The 19,257-nt window shown below is 46.7% G+C and overlaps 2 protein-coding genes across 2 annotated transcripts in view; both read right to left on the bottom strand.

Annotated features, from left to right (window-relative positions):
- LOC105539168 (TPT1-like protein) overlaps nt 1-7,061 on the bottom strand; it is a 16,016-nt gene extending 8,955 nt beyond the window's left edge. Inside the window, exon 1 of the mRNA XM_011979337.1 lies at nt 6,700-7,061. The gene's annotated coding sequence lies outside the window, so the exon portion shown is untranslated. The remainder of the gene's footprint in view (nt 1-6,699) is intronic.
- Nucleotides 7,062-7,672: 611 nt separating this feature from the next.
- Nucleotides 7,673-19,257, bottom strand: part of NHSL2 (NHS-like 2) — a 231,544-nt gene continuing 219,959 nt past the window's right edge. The window contains exons 2-8 of the mRNA XM_011979364.1: nt 19,035-19,190; nt 17,046-17,173; nt 16,560-16,755; nt 14,020-14,151; nt 10,477-12,807; nt 8,883-9,015; nt 7,673-7,994 (exon numbers count right to left, since the gene is read on the bottom strand). Of these exons, the coding sequence (XP_011834754.1) occupies nt 7,673-7,994; nt 8,883-9,015; nt 10,477-12,807; nt 14,020-14,151; nt 16,560-16,755; nt 17,046-17,173; nt 19,035-19,190 (3,398 nt within the window). The remainder of the gene's footprint in view (nt 7,995-8,882; nt 9,016-10,476; nt 12,808-14,019; nt 14,152-16,559; nt 16,756-17,045; nt 17,174-19,034; nt 19,191-19,257) is intronic.

The following is a 19,257-nucleotide window of genomic DNA, read 5'->3' on the forward strand; positions in this document are numbered from 1 at the left end:
AAAAAAAAAAAAAAAAAAAAAAAAAAAGTGGTTTACATTATCCAAAGGTTGCAAAATGAACGAATGAACAAACAGCAACAACAAAGAAGAATGTGCTACAGAGAACACATGTAGCCCACAAAGCCTAAAATAGTCACTGTCTTAACCTTTACAGAATTTGTCAATCTCCTATCTAGATGATGGGGGAAATCTCATTAATTTCTGGTGAGAAGCCTCTGAGCATCCTCGAAAAGAGAAACCAGAGGAGGTCCAGGAGAAACAAGGGAATAATGGAAAATAAACGGAAATGCCAATCAGTTTGACTAGTGTGCTTCTAAAAGATGCACAGCTTGCAATTCCACAGAATAGTAAGGTATGCATGTACTAAGGAAGGAGGCCCCAACTAAAGAGACAGCAACACTAAGGAACATTAGGCAAAGAATGTTCTGGAAAAGAGACTGCATGGGGAGCTTTGTACTGATTAGCGAATTCTGTTATTGTTTGGTAAGATGGAGCTGGAATTTGAGCCCAGGGATTGCTAGAATATCAAGCCAGGTGAAATTTCTAGAACACAACTAAATATCTCATGAGCATTTAATAGTCTGAAAATTTCTCATAAAGATTAAGAAGGGAAGGCTACGGTGGCTCACGCCTGTAATCCCAGCACTTTGGGAGGCCGAGACGGGCGGATCACGAGGTCAGGAGATCGAGACGGTGAAACACCTTCCCTACTAAAAATACAAAAAAATTAGCTGGGCGTGGAGGCTGAGGCAGGAGAATGGCGTGAACCCGGGAGGCGGAGCTTGCAGTGAGCCGAGATCGCGCCACCGCACTCCAGACTGGGTGACTGAGCAAGACTCCGTCTCAAAAAAAAAAAAAAAAAAAAAAAAAAAAAAGAAGGGAAGGCTAAAGTAGATTCTGGGAAAGCTAATATTGGTTGGGTTGTACCCTACTTTTAAATAAACACCAAATACAAAAGTTTGCACTAAAAAAAGTAGAGACACTATGGGAAAATGGCAAAAGGAATCTCAGTTTTTCAAAAAGAAGTCACCAGAAGGTTCCCTTACATATAGGAAGTTTACCTATGAAAAAATGATACTTGATATATAAAAAATTCATTTTTCACACAACTTTTAGGGAAAACATCCATTGTACTAAGTAGGGTACACATATCGAATTTGGAGGGAAACTAATGTTTCTAACCTGAAAATCCAATTTGTCTTTGGATTAATGAATTAAAGAACTCTTGAATACTTTCCCTTAAAGCACATATATTAGTTCATTGTAATACCTGGGAAATTCATGTGTCATAAAAGTAGAAGCCAGTTGTGGGTCTTCTATAAATTGTAGTGCTTTAAATGAAACCACACTGGACCCAAGGGCAGGAGACCTGGAATTGAGGCTGGGCCCCACAGCTGACTCACTGTGTGACCTTGTATATAAGTTATTTGAACTTTCTGGGCCTCAGCTTCCTCATGAGTGAAATGAGAGAGGTTGGTCCCTTTCAGCTCTAACATTCCAAGACTGCAGATAAATATAGAAATAAGATAAATACAACAATCTAGAAATAAGAAGTATTCCCCAAAGTAAGCTTTGGAGTCAGTAGAAAAAAGTAGCAATGAAATATAATAAAAAGAATAAAATTTTAACCACTAGCCGGGGTAAATATATCTCATTTAAAAATGAATGAAAAAGTTTGTAATTGACAATTCATCAGAAGACCTCAGAACACACATATATTGATACTTCTTCGCCATGATACACATGGGGGAAGGAATGAATTTGAGGTGACTTGTACAATGAGCACAATGCTGCGTTTGCATGCATAACGTTTTATAAAATTGGATGTTAGAAAAAGCTCAAGACCACCTAAGGAATAAATGTCTATAAAGCTTGGCATTACAAAGAGGCTGAGAGGGGTTAACTAATTGTTCCAGTTCAGATTTTGTTTTGGAGTTTGTTGCTATCAAATTCCACTATTTAGGCAAAAATCTTAAAATCAAATCTACTTCTGCCAGAGCCATGGTGAAGACAGGTATTTAAGAGCTGACAATACCAAACAAACCTAACACCTTTCCCTTTTTTTTTCCATTTGTGAGTTTAAAAACTCTTTTTTTTTTTTTTTTTTTAAACCCAAAGCAGGCCAGATGTGCTGGCTAAGTCGAATCAAAGATTTTGTAGGTTGAGCAATTTGTTGATCCAATATGATAAGTTCTCTTTTTTTTTTTTTTTGAGCATATGCACCGGAGTCCCATAAAACATGAGACTTCTCAATCTGATAATTTCTTAAAACCAAACAAATATATGCCTGACCAAAATAACAATATACACCTCTTGGCCAGAGACTGGTCATTATGATGAGAGCCAAAATAATGGTAAAGGTTGGAATCAGTTGGAGAGCGGTGGCTATAGTGATTCAGGGGCTTGAAGGAGTAACATCACTGGAATGCGCGCGCACACACACCCCTCCCCCACTCTCTCTCTCTCTCTCCAGGGATGCTGCTGTTGCTGCTCCTGGAACTGCACTTTGAGAACGATTGGCCTAGATTTTGGGCTTTACTGAACAAAAGTATAATGCCCGTTTCACATTGCTCATTACTCATGCAAATGTCTTCTTGCTAATCTTATTAAAAACGCCCCAAATGTGTGTCTATAACTATTTACTATGTATTCCTCTATAAATCTGTTTCAAAGTATTCTAAAACTTTGCTTATTTCATATTATGTTTATATCATTATACTTTTTGCTGCATTTTGACAAAGGCACTTCCTTATACCTCTTTCCCACTCTCTTGTCCTTTTAAATCCCTAATATCCTTGTCACTTGTAGCTGAAATACATGCAAAGGCTTTGAGAGGACTGGGGGCTCTGGTATAGATATAGTCTCATTTTCACACCAAGCTGGACTGATAGCCCATAACAGAGATGAAGCAGGGAAAGCAGAAGCTTGTAAAGGTAAGCTTATTGGAGGTAAAGTTGTACCTCCAATAAGTTTAATAATCACCACCAATACTGGACAACTGACATTGACGGGACATGGATTGGACAGTTTCACCTTTCACAAACAGGACATATTTTCACAGACTCTTTAAATCCTTGTGTTCTTTACTCAAATGGTAAGTAGTATTAATTTCATTTATGTAAAAATGTCAATGTACAATATGAATGATCTAGACCTTCTCAGTGGCTTTTAGTAGCCATTTCTGAGAGTCCCTTGGTAGTAACCATATTGAATAGCATTGGGTATCAGGACAATTTAATTGACCATCCGCTGGTAACTCAAATGATTCCAGGCAATTAAGATATTTTCTATACTCTGGAGTTAGGCATCAGGGAATTTGGCCTTTCCATGGTGAAAAATACACTTCTACCACTAGTTGATGCCTAACATTCTGCAAGTAGAACTTCATTCCTTTGGCTTAAGGCTTTTCCCTTGTTAAAATGCTACCCTCAAAAGAGGTAGCATTAAGCCTTATAATCTCAAAGTAAATGAATTTATCCCTTTCCTGAGAGCATGTTTTTCTTAGAGAGGAGGAGAAGGAAGTAGGAGGCACTGAGGAGAGTTGGTGCTGGGAAGCGAGGTTTGGGAGAATGGAGCAGAAAGAGGAGAGGGAGGATCCTGGTGACAGACCTCCAACTCAGTCACTCTTTTGTTGAAGGGCTGGCCCTGGGAGCATCCCTGCTGAAATGGGTGTTAAATTGCCACCTGGAGCATATTACTTAGAAATCAACTATGTTTTCCGACATTAACACTACTAAAGATTCTTTAATGTATAGGCACACAAAGACTTACAGCAATGGAAAAACAGGTAGCAATAAAATATTTGGTGCAACAAGAGATAGGGAGTTAACCCCCCACCCCAAATCAGAAGGACTATACTTGTTCATAGGAAGAAGATAAACTGATATTACTTTAAAGAGTGCAAATCACAGGGCTGGGACGAGGGTAAGGCACTTGCATGGCCCTGAGAGTGGGCACCTCTTTGAATTTTGCGCCCTAGGCGCCTCACTCACCTCACCCTAGTCCTGGCCCTAGCAAATCATATTAAAGCGAAAGCTCACCATTGTGTCACAGACTTGATAATGAAAGGCGGAATGAGTGAGGAACAGAGCACTGAGCGTGAACTCATCTTTTTCCCGACTTGTTCGTTGATGAGGAAGAGGGCAGGTGCATGGACAGATCTGCTCAGACAGGTACAGAGAGACTGCAATCGGGTCTGTGTTGTCCAGATAGTTACACTGGATGTCAGGTGCAATGCTCGTTAGGAGAGCCTGGTAGGATCTTCTCTGCACGTTCAAGGTAATTTATCCAGATCAACTGGTCAGTTTGTGTTCATTAAGCTAAAATTATTTATTTTGCTTCCTGTTGTCTCGCTTCCTTTATGGGTGAGTTGTGCTAGGGATGCAGTTCATGGGATTTGGGACTGAGGGATAAGTTGGGGCCGGTGGGGGAGGCCCAGTCAGGAGCTGAGGCAGGCCAAGTAGTGCAGGATGAGGAGAGGAGATACCAGCAAAGCTTGCTATTGTACTATTAATAACTATCCTCAAAAACATGTACTGACTACCCACCAAATGCAAAGCATCCTTGGTTAACAGTTAACCTCCTCCCCTGGGGATGGTGACTAGATCAAAGTCAGGCTACCAGAGCCATCTGTTGCTACTAATTGGAATGGGGAGGAAAAAAGAGGATAGGGACAACTTGAAATGGAAGCTGACCTCCTAGGGCCAACTTAATTTCACTCAAATCTCTTCTCTATTCCACCTTCAAAAATCATTATCATTATTATTTGTACTAGTAATCGAAGTAGTGCTGGATTCTCTGTAAGCCTTTCTGAGAGGGGCTTTCAGCCTCTCTTCTCCAGTCTCAGCAGAGCAAGTGCAGAAGGCAACAAACATTGTGGTAAGTGCCTGGGTGGGAGAGAGAGTGGTGTTATGATAATCAAAGGTAGGAGAGAGGTTGAATGTTAGGAGTGGGGAATATGCTTGGTGTTCTGTTAATTAGTTATTAGTAGAAGTTTTACAGTTTGGTTGTTTATTTGGGACTATGTTTACCTGTTGCAAAATATTAAATGAGGCCAGGCACGGTGGCTTACCCCTTTAATCCCAGCACTTTGGGAGGCCAAGGCAAGAGGATTGCTTGAGCCCAGGAGTTCAAGACCAGCATGGGCAACATAGCAAGACTCCCATCTTTACAAAAAATTAATTTGAAAAATTAAATGAATACTTCCAGTCTTAAATGTCCTCTCTGACCGTATGATTTCTGCCCCAAATCCTCTTGTGCTAATGGGAACACCACTGGGTGGGCCACAGTGATGATGTAGAAGATATTCTAAGAATTCCAGGCATATAGAGTATTGTAGAGGAAAGCAAGACTAAAGGTAATTGACAAACATAAAGGTGTCTGAGCATTCAGCTTCAGAATCTTTTGGGAAAACCTCCAGAGGTAGCAAGGTGAGGGGAGAGGCAAAACCCGTTAGAAGTAGTAAACAAGAAACTTCCAGGAAAGTCAACAGAAGTAACAAGGCCTATACTATGTGAGTTCCATACTCAGCTTTAACGTTCAACCAGTCATAATGGTTCCCAAGGAGCAGACCCTGGTGTCCTTTCACTTTTGCTAAGCAAAAGCATAAATGCTCCCTCAGTTACTACAGAGGAAAATGTTTGTTTTTTGGAATTCTAAGTCTGGAGCAGACAAAGGTGGCATTCATATATAAACTGAGGCCAGGGATGAATTGATTTTATTTCAGGAAAAATCCCTGAAATTTCGAATTTGGTTAAGACCTTCACACCAAGTAGTTCTAGTACTTTCAAAAGCAACTCGGCCTTGCTGTTTATTATTTTAAGTGTCGAAGTGCTGGTTGCAAGGGAGTTGGTGGGCCTGGCCTGTTTCCAGAAGTCTCAGATTCAGAACTATAACAACAAAGGGCCTAGGCCTAGGGCTTCTCTTGTGAGAGGCCCAAGTTTTCTCAGTACTTAGTGTGGTTTTTCAGCTGCTCTGTCCAGCTGGAGTGTGGGCAGTTGAGCTAAGAGGTGGCTTCTCATTGGGCAATATAACCTATCAAAGTTGAGAACTGCTTGTCTCTGGAACTCTTACTGCATCCTCCAGGAGGTTGACCATTGAATCTATTGGGTGGGGAGTGAAGTAGGAAGGGGCTGGGGAACTCTCTTTGTGAAGCAGGCTACAATTTCATTCCACTGTTCTTTTTGCCTCTCGAAGACAGTAGACAGTTAACTTTCCATCATTGGTCAGCAGGTTTTCTTTGCTCAATGCTTTGTCTTCCTCCCCAACCTCCCAGAAATCAGGCATACAAAAATCAAATGAATCACTGCTCTTGCTCTGCTTAGAAAATTGAGCTGACAAGAATAGTTAGTGCCTATAAGCTTTGTGGGAGGTGGGGGCAGGGAGGGGTCGCAATGATTATTCTGAAGCTCTTTCAGTATGCTATTTACCCAGGTTCTTATGCTCTCCCCCAGCAAGGTTAATTGAAAGCTGGTTAAACACAGAACCTAAATGGCAAAAAGTAGCCCTTTTGTGTGTGTGTGTGTGGTGTGTGTGCATTATGGGCCATAGCAACTGGCAAGACTGCCTTTTAGATTTTGGATAGATCCTTTTAGTTTATATGTTCTTGGTTTTTGGAACAGAGTCGGACTTCCTTTAAACAAAACCAAACCACCACAAACCACAATCTGAATTGACTGGTGGGGGGCAAGATGCACTTACTTTCTATTCTCCTTGAGGCTTTGATGACGCTGTTCCTTCAGTTAATTACTTCCTGTAATGAATGTTATATGCAAATGAAATGAGAGTTTTTAGAATGCAGCATGAGCTGGGCACAGATCCTGGCTATCGCTGTTGACAGACATATGGAGGATCTCAAGGTGCACTTGTGAGCTACCTCGGCTAGATCTGAGTGAACAAATGGCTGTCTGGTTTGTTGGTCAAACTTGGTTCATTCAAAGCAACCCAGTCCTGGTCTTTTCTAGCTAATGGGAGTTGCGAGGGGGGCGGGGGATGTCTATATGTTTATTGAAACTTATCACCCTGATCTCCGTGTAGACAATCAAACTGAAAAAGGCATTAAGTTTCAGGATGGAGTCACAGTCATATTCTGCACCACAAAAGCCATCCAATCAACCCCATGCCGAAATAAGTGCACCCTGCAAACCTCTCGCAAGTGCAGAGGAAAGCTAAACTGTGGTTGAGGAGGCATCAGAGTCTTTCTGTGTTTGCACACAGGGCCATCAGAGCCTCCCTAGGAAAGTGAATAATGAGCAATGGCATCCTATGCCCCCCAGGTTTGGCAGCCTCCAATCTGCTCTCACACTGCACTCCTCAGTGACAGGAGCCAGGGATGGAGCAGCCGGGTTATTGAATTGAAAAAGTGGCACATGTGCCCTGGCATCTGAAAATTTCTTTGTAGTTAGTGCACACCACTGGGGAAAATAAGAAGAAACTCGGTAGTCAGTCATGACAAGCTTATAAGTATGAAAACATAAAAATGTCTGAAGATGATTAAGTGCCAGATGATTTTAGCTCTAGATGAAGTAGCCTCTCTCCTGCTGTCCAGAATGTGAACTCATGTAAAAGAAATGTAGGCTCTGTTGTTATTCCCACGGTTCTGTTTAAAGACCCTTTCTCTTCCCCCTTCTCTAGTCAAGTTTAGTAAGTAAATCCTGCTTGTTGAGCCCAGGGCTTAGGTACTGGGGTTATCGGTGGTTTCATAGTCTTTTGAAAATTGTGCAATAATTCTCCGAGCCAGTGGGTTAGTGGTCTTCAGCAGTTCAGCTGCTGAGGGACGAGACTTTGGAGTTGCCTTACTTCCCTTCTTCTGTAGCAAGGCCTTGAAATCGTCATTTCTGCCAGCATCTAGGTTGGCACTGCTGCCTGACCCTGTGGTGGCGGTAGACTCACTGATTGGAGACTCAGCTGTGTTCTTTATTGGTGAGTGGGAACTTGTTCTGCCACCCACAAAGGCCTCACCAGGTTCCTTCCAGCCGAGCAGCTTCCTTTTGGACCTAGATAAGAGAAAGTTTGGTTTGAGTGAGTTCATGCAGCAGACATTTACCAGTGCTTCACAGGCCCCCATGCCTGTGACATAATCCAGGCGGCAGCCCTTTAAGCAGCTGTATTGATCTGCTTTCTCTCTCTCACCTCTAAATCCTCAGAGACCCTTGTTGGGCCCTCCCATCCCCACATTCCTTTCAATGCCCCCAGCTGGAGTCACTTGTCCTGTGCCTGTAGCCTCAGTCTTGCCCAGGTTCTGGGACTAAGGATGAATTTCAGGAGTCAAGGCTAGTAGCTCAGTGACTCTGAATCAGGACAGCCTGGGGACTGATCCTGTTCTGGACTGGTGGTCTAGCTCCATTAATAAGACTCTTCCCAGTTTTCTTGTCACTGAAACCCTGCCTTGTAATCCTGTCCAATAACTGGTCCCCATCTTGTTCCTCTTTGCCTAAGTTCCTGTTTTGATATGCTGCCTGGTGCCCCACTTCACCTCTTGATGGGATTTTTTTGGTACAAGGAATTCTGTGAAGGGTTAAATGTCTCTGACTATAGACAGAGCTAAGAGAGAGCAGATGGAGCCATAATAGGCCAAGTGGTTGCTAAGAGACGAGGGGCCTCTCACTCGGCACCTGGTCCTCCTCTCCCCTCCCTTCCTCCACTTTACCCAACGACATCAGTGAATTTGAGATGCGAGGCCCTGGACTGCGCTCACATATGTGGGTATCTGAACTTAGCCTCCAGGTGCAATTCTAATGGCTGCTTAGAGGTAGCAGTTTTTTCTTACTTTTGATTTTTTTCTTTTTCTTTTACAATTAGGATTTCAATGTGGAATAGCAGTTTTTCTTTAAGTACAAAAAGGGAAGGCAATTGCAATTAGAATTAAGGAAACTGGTGCAGACCTGTGTATCACAGTAAATAAATCTTCAGTTGTGCGTGAAGCCACAAACACGTCATCATCATCCTCCGCAATCCATTCGGCTGTTTTATCACTGATTAAACTTTTTTCTTCGGTGCCTGGTTCCACGGAACTCCCTAGACATAAAAAACCAAAAGGAATGACTTTGACCACAATAGATAGGACAAAGTACATTCTCATATGTTATTTCATTTGATGGTCAAAGCAACTCTGTGAGGGCAGCAGGGTGGAGATTTTTAATATCTCCATTTTGCAGAGGAGGAACATGAAGTTCAGAAGCTTAAAGATTTGCCCAAGGTGAAGTGAGTGGTGAAGATCAGCATGGGTCCCTATTCTCTCATGCCTTTGTTATTATAACGGGTGGCCCGAGCATTCTCTTGTTTTAAACACTGTATATAATTTCTCTAAATGAAGGAGCTGGGAACGATCTAAAGTACTGACTCCCACCCAGTGGGTTAGAGTGGAACCTACTCGAATCTCAGAGGGGAGCCTGTGGAGTCTGAGGAAGCGTTTTCTACAACTACCTGGGGCTTTGATTTATTTGCTTGGCTTAGTCATGATTGACTCATACTGAAAGTCCAAATCTGCATATAGAAGGCCATGAGATTTCGATTTTTGGTGTTAAGGGTTCAGAAAAGAATGAGAAACATGGATGAACACTGACAACATTAGCTAAGTGGAATAAGCCAGTACAAAAAGACAAATACTGTATGATTCCACTTATATGAGGTGTCTAGAGTCAAATTCATAGAGCCAGAAAGTAGAATGGTGGTTGGAGGGAGGAATCTGGGGGGAGGGAGAAAGAGGAGTTGTTGTTTACTGGGTACAGAGTTTCAATTTTGCAAGATGAAAGGAGTTTGGGAGATTGGTTGCTTAACAATGTGAATGTGCTTAACACGAATGAACTGCACACTTAAAAATGGTCAAGATGGTAAATGTTATGGGTACTTTACCACAATTAAAACAAAGACAGACAGAAAAAGAAAGGATGAGAAACATTACGTATTATGTTTTATGGTTCCAGGAAGAGCCAAAGAACTCAAACCACCCAAGAAAGTGAGCTCCCTTTCCTCCAGAAGGCACAAAGAGAGGCTGCTGGTGGCAACATATTCCATTGTTTCAGATGGTTCCAAGCCTGCCATGGCACATGAACTCAGTCTGGTGGGGTATTGAGCCCCATGTAGGGAATTAAACTCAGTGCAGCCAGTGAAAAGTACTGTACAGTGAGGTGGAGGAGTAGTTCCCATGATAGGATGCATGCTTGGCTAGGGACGTGGGATGCTGAAGTCCTAGGGTGCTAGAACCTAGTTTGATTTCATTATCTCAGCACTAGGGATTTAGAGGGGAGAGTGGCCTAAACTGGGCCTTGGAGATCTGCCTCGGGCTAGTCTTGATCTCAAGGGCAGTAAGGTCAGCCCGTGGTTCCCATGTAGAGTAACCCAAACCCTCAAGAGGTACCCGCACTGACTTAGGATCAGGATAATTATTCTGGGGCATCTGCTTTCATCTCTGGCACTTCATTCTCACCCTCATCTCTCCTGTTACTGAAGAAAAAAGCCAACAGACAGTTTACTAACCCAGAGGGCTTGCCTCCCTTTCACTGTCAGCCTGAGGAGTTGAAGTCACCCTTTGACCAAGTGATTGCAGGTCATCGCTGGTGGGGGGACACTTGGCGTCTTCCTCCAGGGTGATGATGGGGCTGAGAGGCAGCCTTGGTTCTGCCACATAGGCCTCCATTTGAGCTGTGGGAGAAGTGAGAGGCAGGTACAGCACGCTGGGTTTTTTTGGTACGGGAGGTGGAATCTTGCCTTTCTTTTTCTCAGCTTCTTCCTGGCTCTGGAGGCTAATTCTTTCAGGCAGGGCCCTCACCTTGGGGCCCTCGTCCTCCACACTTCCCTGGGGAGGCTGCTGTGTTCCTGAGAAGAAAGCACCAGAGGAACTGGCAAAAGGCGTGAAAACAAGAGATGAGGGTGCTGTTGACTCCCCTGGGCTTCTGCCATCTGGGAAGCTGGAGGACTTTGGTTTCCGCACTACCGTGTAGCTGTCTTGAGGGAGTGGTCTCGCATGTTGAATTGAGCTCCTGGGGGGCATAGCCAAGGTTGGTGAAGTTAGCGCATACTCCTCAGGAACAGATGGTGGCTTGTGGACCAAGCTTGGAGGCCTCCGGGCCACCGGAGGCTTCTCAGCTACGGGAGGTTTTGTCTTTCTCTCTGGCAAAGTGAAGACTTCTTCTGCTCTGGATTCCTCGGCACAGTCAGGGCTCTCAATGTCATCTTCCGGCTCAGACTTGCTGACCGACCTCAGGCGAACAGAACGTAGGTCGGACTGAGTAACCATAGGCATGATTGGCTGGTTGGGATTAGTTTTTTGGGCCAGCTTGACACCAAAATTTGTCTCTGAGTGGTGCCGACTCACCTTGGTTTTGCTTCGGATGGAGATACTCATCCCAGACAGATCCAGGTTGGGTGAAGAGGTCAGTGGTAGGTCAAATGATAGCCGTGACTTGGGAAATTTCTCCATTGGTGACGTTGGGGGTAGTGATGACTTCCTCTCAGGTACCACTGGACGTACTCGGACACTGCTGCTTGGAGGGGGTAAGTAGCCCAGGGTCAGGGACATGGAAACAGTAGGTGTTGGTGTTTCTGACTGGCTGGAGTAGCCACTGGAGGGTGACATCAGACCAGGGGGCCTTCCCGGGGAGGATATCTCCCTGGCCTCCACTTCAATGGAGAGTTGGGAAGGTGTAGTGGCTCTGGAGGTGGAAGGTGAGGCAAGAGACTCTGAGCTGCCCTGAACTTGGGTGCACTCAATGACTGTGGTGCCAGTGGCAGTGCTGGAGCTGGACAGGGATTGGTAGGTGTCACCAGACTTCCAGTCAGTAAGATACCAGTGGTGGGAGAATTGTGTACCTTCTGGATCTTTGTGGTTTGGAACAGCTGGGTGACCCTGAGCATCTGGGTGGGATGAGTGATGTCCTTGGTGTTCCAAGGAGAGGCAAAGGCTCTTGGGCCTCTGGTCCTTGGGTAGTGCTGACCCACCTTCAGGCAAGAGGCCTGGCTCATCTTTGACCAGTGAGACACTGCGCGTGGGTGGGGAAGGCTTCTTTTTGGCCTTCCTAAGTGAGATACTCTTGGACCTCTGCCTTCTGTGCTGGGCCTCTTGCTGGGCACTAAGGGAGGCGATGTTGTCAGCACTGTTACTGCCCTCAGAGCTTGTACTGGCAAAAGGCAGGGCACAGGCCTCATTGGCCTTCTGCTCCTCATCATAGTCCACATCTGTGGTGCCTGAGTCTGTGGGCACAGACAGTGACCGCTCCCGGAATCTGCTGGCCCCGCCGGGGCCTGTCTCCAGCCTTGTGGTCCCACTGGTCAGAAGGCCAATCTTGGAGGGTCTTTCGGGCATGTGCCTTCGCTGAATAAGGTGCTCAGGGTAGCCAGCTGACCCACTGCATCCTGCTGGGTTATCACGAGCAACAAGGAGGGTAGCAGCCTCCTTAGGAACCAGAGGTGGGACTTTGTCTAGAGAGACCCAAGAATTCCCACAGGAAGGATTTTTCCCATTTTCATTGACTTGATTGCTCTGGCTGGTGGCACTTGGAGTCATGTAGGTAAAAGCATCTCCCTTCCAGGAAGTGGAGAAGGTTGATTCTGTAGGTCCATTGCAAGAACTGGGGACACTGTACACCATTCCCATGCTCTCCATGCCAGGAGGGTTTGGGCCACTCCGCGCCTGGTGAGGTTCGTCTGGCTCACTGGAAGGAGTTCTCAGTACTGGCAAGGTGAGACTTGGGAACCGAGCATCCTGACCAACTGCAACTCTTCCATGAACTCCTTCCAGAATTGAGTGACTGGGCCTGATGTCAGAGGTGGTAGAGTGGGCCACACTGCCTGCTGGGCTGTTGCTGTGACCTGGAGGAAATAAACACAGGACATGAGTGCTACAGCAAGGGATCTCCCACCAGCTGTTTTGAGACAGAAGCACCAACTTTTTGCCAAGAAGCATTTGCCAACAGCTTGGTCAGAATTCCTTGGTTCTTCCCTTCCATGGATGAGGATGCTGGGGAAATTGGGTCCTTGCCCGTCACCCCACAGTGAGTCACACGGTGCCCTTGAATGGTCCAGATGGCTGCCAAATACTTTCCAGCTTTGATTATTCCTCTTAGAGCTGAAGTGTCATGTGGGATTACCTTGCATTTTCCCCATACTTTCACCCCAGGCTCATGAAACCATCACAGACCTCAGCATTCATCCATCCGGAGATGAGAGTAGAGGCTTCCGAACTAAGGACAGCATGGTGTGACGTTTGGCTCCAGCAGTGACTCTGGAGTATGCCCAAACTGCAAAGCTAAGAGTCTGGTTGCACTGTTCGCATCAGTCACTTTTAAGCTTTGCAACATAAGAGGCTGAGGATAACCTACAGATGTGAGGAAAACGTTTGGATGTTCCAAATCCCCAAACGTTTTCTCATACACACAAACAATTACTACTATCATGTCATTATTATTATTATAACTACTACTGCTATGAGAATTTGTAGTAACAGCCACCATTTTTTGGACACTGACTATGTACCAGGAACATGGTAGGCAAGTTACATACAATAACGCTAGTCTTCATGCTAATTCCACCGGGTTGGTATCATTATCCCCAGTTTATAGATGAAGAAGCTGAGGCTCAGAGAGGTTTTGTAACTTGGCCATGGTCTCCCAGTTAGTAAGCGGAAAGACCAGGGCTCTTACCCTCTGCTATCTCCCTGGTCTGTGCTCCTGGCCAGCATTCACTTAATGGTAGTAATGGTTCTGTTAAGATGATGGTGAGGATCCCTCTCTCCTCATCTATTTGCCTAAATTTGGCATATCTGGTTATATTACATTTATAATGGGAAACAATAATGTAATGGATTCATTAGCCCAGGAGACCTATTCTCCATATTCAGTTGATGCCCTTGACATGAGGCCCTTAGCTATTCTTAATTACCATATTGGCTTTTTCAGGACATCCGGAGGCCCCCTCCTCCACCCAATTATTCCTGTTCCCCATCACCACAGTACCACCTGGGTGGCAGGATTGGCGGGAGTGGGTAAGGGGAAGGGACTGGGGAATCAGCTGTGGTGGGGTCACCTTGATCTCGTTGGGAAAAGTTAGAGAATCCAATAATGGTCCGCCTCCGCCTCAGGGTGGACTTGGGGTTCACGGCTGTCTCTGTGTTAAACAACGAGTGTCGCAAACTTGCATGTTTATCAAACTGCTGCCCTGTAGCCAAAATAAAGACACTTGGGTGCATCCTGGTTTCTGTTTAAAGCACAGTGGAAATTGGCCTGAGAGAAGAGAATTATGGCAGTTGTGATGAGCATGAATAGCATCCAAGGCAGGTGGCACTTCTTCCCCATCTTTCCCAACTTGGCCCTGGGCATGCATGCTGGGTTTCCCAGGCTGCACCCAGGTTACCTGTAAGTCTTAGGTGTTCTGGGGCAGCGGTTTTCAACCCTGGGCTACATATTAAAATCAACTGGGCAGCTTTTGAAACTGCAACACCTGGACCTTACCCCAGAATACTGAAATCTCTGGGAGTAGGGCTCAGGTAGAAGCATTTTCTAGAAGTCTTCAAGTGATTATTCAGAGGTACAGCCAGGGGTGAGAACCACTGGTGTAGAGCAGCGGGCTGGGACTAGATGCTGCCTGACTGTGATCTTTTCTCAGAGAAGGTCTTTATATGGGCCAGGTGAGGCCAGTGTCTCCAAGAGGTTGCCCCACTGCCCTCCACCATCCAGGAAAATGCCTGATAGTCTGTCCTACAGTCTCCTGGTCACATTTTCCCAAAGCTGGCCCACAGCATGGTGATTGAGTTCTATTTCTTTCTCTTTCTCTCTCTCTCTCTTTTTTCCTGGCACTGGCTTTTCAATTTAGGGAAATTATTGACACAGATTATAGTTATCACTTCATCTGAGTTACATGGTACTTTCAAAATACCTGTTAATTCAGTTTGTTTACTGACTTGATAATGTTTTCAAATTCAACGCAATTAAAATGGAAGATTTCCTCAATAATATGTCTTAATATTATTTAAAAAAATTTTTTAGAGCTCTATTTCTCTTAAAGTGCTAGGTCAGTCTTTGGGTGCTGGGAAATGGCTGGGTCAGAGTCAGGGCAAGGCAGGGTGGTGGGGCGAGGTCTGTGATTCCACCTCCCTTTCTCTCATTCAGCAGCTGGCTAGCCAGACCCTCCCTCGCCAGCCACACAGCTGCACACGTCCACAGACTCCTCAGCAAGTGACTCTGTGGGCAAAGCTCAGGGACAGCCCCATTGAGAGGAAGACAGACATTTATTTATTTATTTAAAGACAAAGTCTCACCGTCACCCAGGCTGGAGTGCAGTGGCGCCATCTCAGCTCACTGCAACCTCTGACTTCTGGGGTCAAGCGATCCTCACACCTCGGCCTCCCGAGTAGCTGGGGCCACAGGTGTGCGCCACCACACCTGGCTATTTTTTTGTATTTTTGGTAGAGATGGGGTTTCACCATGTTGCCCAGGCTGGTCTTGAATTCCTGAGCTCAAAGGATCCACCCACCTCAGCCTCCCAAAGTGCTGGAATTACAGGCGTGAGCCACTGTGCCTGGCCAAGATAGACATTTAGACACAAAATGTTCAACACCATTTCTGGAGTCTTTCCTCATCAGCCCTCACTCCTTTTGGTATATTTCCCTAGGCTGTAGGCTCTATTTCCTGCCTCTGATTTTCTGAAATGATGCCAGTGACAGTGGAGGACCCCATATCCAGGGAGCACTGCCACGTGTGGCCAGAGCTGTCCTCATCATCTTTATCAACATTTTCCAGCAGAGCACAGGCTGGCGCTGGCTCACAGGACCCTTCTGATCCCTTTAGGTTACTGAGATCATGGTTTCATCATGCTGCGTGGCCCTATCTCCTTCTCAAATGACTGGCCCTCCTTCTCTTCCCCTTACAGCTGATGGAGTGTAGATCATGGATTAATAGTGAGCATGGTATAGTGTGCCACATGCCCCCAGAGCCACAGCCAGCTGGGCTACATATAATACATCATGTTCCCCACTCTCAAAGTTGTACTGGGTCCCCTTTTGATCTTTTTGGCCTTAGGACCTTTCTACCACTTCTTTTCTTGAAAACTTGCCAAACAAGTTGAGGAGGCCCACCTTGCTAGAAGACTAGTGTCCAGTGAAAGTGCCACCAGGCCTTTGGTCTGTGCCCAGGTGTGATCCTCCCTTGTTACCACCAGCACTCCAGACCCTACTCTCCCGCTCCGACTCTTATCAGTGTACTCCAAACCCAGCTGTGGGCACAAGAAGTTGTCTTGCCCTGACCCAAACAGAACTCACAAACTTTAAGTTTCCATATGTGCTCTGAAGAGCACACAAGTTCATAAGGCTTTGAAGCTTTCTGTTAAGAAAATTTTGTTTGCTATCAAATAGTCTCAGTTAGGGTGGCAGTGCCAGGAGGGGGTGAAGAAAGAGCAGCCAGCGCCCCCTCTTCTGCATGCCTCCATTCCCTGGCAAGAGCCATGACCGTGACAGCGCAAGGTGAGCCGGTAGCAAAGAAAGTCTCACTTCCCTCCCCCAACACCCAGTGCATTGAAGAAGATGGTCTGTAGAGGCATGAAGGGAAGAAGGCGGTGCTAAGCAACTCTACCAGAGATGTTGATGGGCACAATGTCAGACTGCGTGGAGCAAGGCTGAGGCCACCGCTTCTCCTCTAGGATGGGCAGAGGGAAGAGGTTATTCCAGGCAGTTTGCTTGTCGGCTGTGGTAGACAGGCTCAGGGAGGCCTCGGGGGCCCTCACACCCTGGGTGGTAGTCTCATCCTCGCTCAGCTGCCGTTTTGTAGGCTGTTGGGAGAGAAGGTGATGGAAAGGGTGTATTCCTGCCCGGCGATGAGCCAGTGCCCATAGGGTGGCTGTTTAGGCTGGGTAGTTGGAGACTTCGTCTGGGAGGCAGGAAAGCGTGGACAGGCCGCCAGGCCAGGCACCTGCTGTGCAGGGCCCATCCCAGTGGGGCCTCAGGGTAGCTCTGCTGGTGAGCAGAGGTGAGCAGCTTCCAGTGGGTAACGTAAGCAGCTGGAGGTCTCCTGTCAGTGGGTGCATGCTGGCTCTCCCAGGTGGGGGATGAGGCAACTCACCATCAATACAAACTCCAGACGCCTGGCAGACTGGGGCCTTGGGTTGGGGGTGGGCTTAGTGGCCTCATCAGAAGAGCGGAAGGTCTGCCCCACAAGTCTGGCCTCCGAATACTGTTCCTCATATTCTTCTGAAAAATAGCACAGTGGAGACACACACTCTAGGGTGCCACGGCCAAGTGCTGGGCCGGAGAAGGGCCATGAGCCAGGGCTTCTGCTCTAGCTGCCAGGCCTGACTTGCATTTTCTTTAGGCTATTTCCAGGTGTTCGAGCCACTGGATTTGGAAATGGAAAAGTGTTTGCTTCCCAGGACCATGAGGGTCGAGGAGAAGAGAAAGTCAATAAATTCATGCTGTGGTGGTTTGGGGACCAAGCCCTTATCTCAATGACCCCCACCTTGAGTGCTCAGTTACGAAAAGAGGCTCAGAATGCAGACACCTTTTGCTACTTTGGACTGCAAGTTCCTCTCTTTGAAGCCCTGCAGTTCTTAAGGTTTTCTGCAACCCTACCAAGGAAATGACCTTTGTGAAGCAAGAAGAGATTTACACCAGGAAGTCCAATCTGGAGTTCTTTCTTGGATGTCAAGAACTCTTACTTGAGCCTTTGTGGGCTGGGTTCCCTGCACCTTAGTCCCTCTGTGAGTGGTGTCAGGTCTAGGAGGGCTAAGGTGAAGGAGAGGGGAGGAGGAGGTAACAGCACAAAAGAGGCAGAAGTTCAGCGGCATCATCAGTGAATAAGGATGCACAAGATTTGAATGGGGTTGATTGAAGCGATGAATTTGATGAATACATGAAGAAAGTGAGAGTAGAGAAGGGACATTCATGCTGCATGTACACTGAACAAAGACTCTTAGAATCATAGAGATTTGGGGTTGCTCTTGGGGTTCTTTGGTCCAACACCTCATTCTGTGCCCAGACTCCCTCCTCAGCAGCCCTTCTAGGTGCTTCTTCAGCCTCAGCGCACACACCTGCAGGGAAGGGGAGCTCCCTCCCTCCCAAGGCAGCTCATTTCTTCCACGGACAGTTGGGGCTGTCAGGCGTGTCAGAAAGTTCTTCCTTATCTGGAGGTGGAATGTGCCTCCTTCTGGGTTTCCACCCACTGGTCCTAATTCTGCCATGGTAGCAACACAGAGCACATCAACTCTTTTTCTGCGTGGCAACTCCTTTGTTATCTGAACACAAGGCTCATGGTGTCCCTTGGCATCTTGCTTTTCGAAGGTTACCACTGCCCTGGTAGGGGGTGGGGGTTATGGCTGTCATCCCGTTGGTGGCCCATCAGCAGTTTTCTATTCGCCATTAGAGTTAACCTTTATTAGTATGGATAAAGGAGTGCTGACAAGACCTCTTTTCATGCTTAACATCCACTGAGCACCTCTTGGCAGGTGGGGAGGGAACCCAGCCTTGTGCCAGGTGCTTCTGGAAACCCCAGGGTAGTAAGATGTGATTCTTTACATGGAGAAGCTCAGGCTGGTTAGGAGGACAAAATAGGTGACCCCTGGGTGTTGTGTATTGGGCTTACTTGGGTGAGGCAGTAGCTATCCAGGGGCGGTTATTGCAAGAGCAGAGTGAGTGAAGCCCAGAGTGGGAGATCCTGCAGATGCCCCCTTTGTCTTCTGGTGCCAGCATCCCAAAGGCATGGGCGATGTGGCAAGAGGGGGGCTGGAGGGAATGGGGGCCCACATTGTGGGAGTCTCCCACCCAGCTCTCGGTGAATGGTATGACTTATGGCCCTGCCTCAGTCTCTGTCCTTGTTTCCCCATGGGCTACTGAGCTGAAAAAAGGGGGTGGGGATGGGGGGGAAACAGCCCTGGAAATAGCCTCTTTCAGAATCATTAGGCTGAAAGGTGAAAGCTGGAAACTGCTTTGTCGATTGTTTTTAAACTGTTCTCTCTCTTTATCTTGCTGGTCCCTGTCCTCTTTCTTCTTTGCCTCCCTCCTGCTGCTGCGCATCTCGCCTCTGGGCTCCGGCCGCAGCCCCCCTCCCTCTCGGTACCTTGCAACAGGCTCTGGAGATTGAGCTGCGCCTCGCGAAGCAGCTCCTCTACACTCGGGGGCCTGCCCGAGGAGAGGAACACGTTCACTGGCTGTCGCCATGACGACCTCGAGTGGGCAGTCGCTGTCGCATTTTCCCGACCCGAGTTAGCTGCAGCTAGGGAAGGAGAGAGTCAGTGAGAGGCGCAGGCGAGCTGGAGCGGAGCGGCGCGCGGCGGCCAGTG

This window comes from Mandrillus leucophaeus, unplaced genomic scaffold, assembly GCF_000951045.1.
Source record: "Mandrillus leucophaeus isolate KB7577 unplaced genomic scaffold, Mleu.le_1.0 Scaffold1039, whole genome shotgun sequence".
Classification (NCBI taxonomy): domain Eukaryota; kingdom Metazoa; phylum Chordata; class Mammalia; order Primates; family Cercopithecidae; genus Mandrillus; species Mandrillus leucophaeus.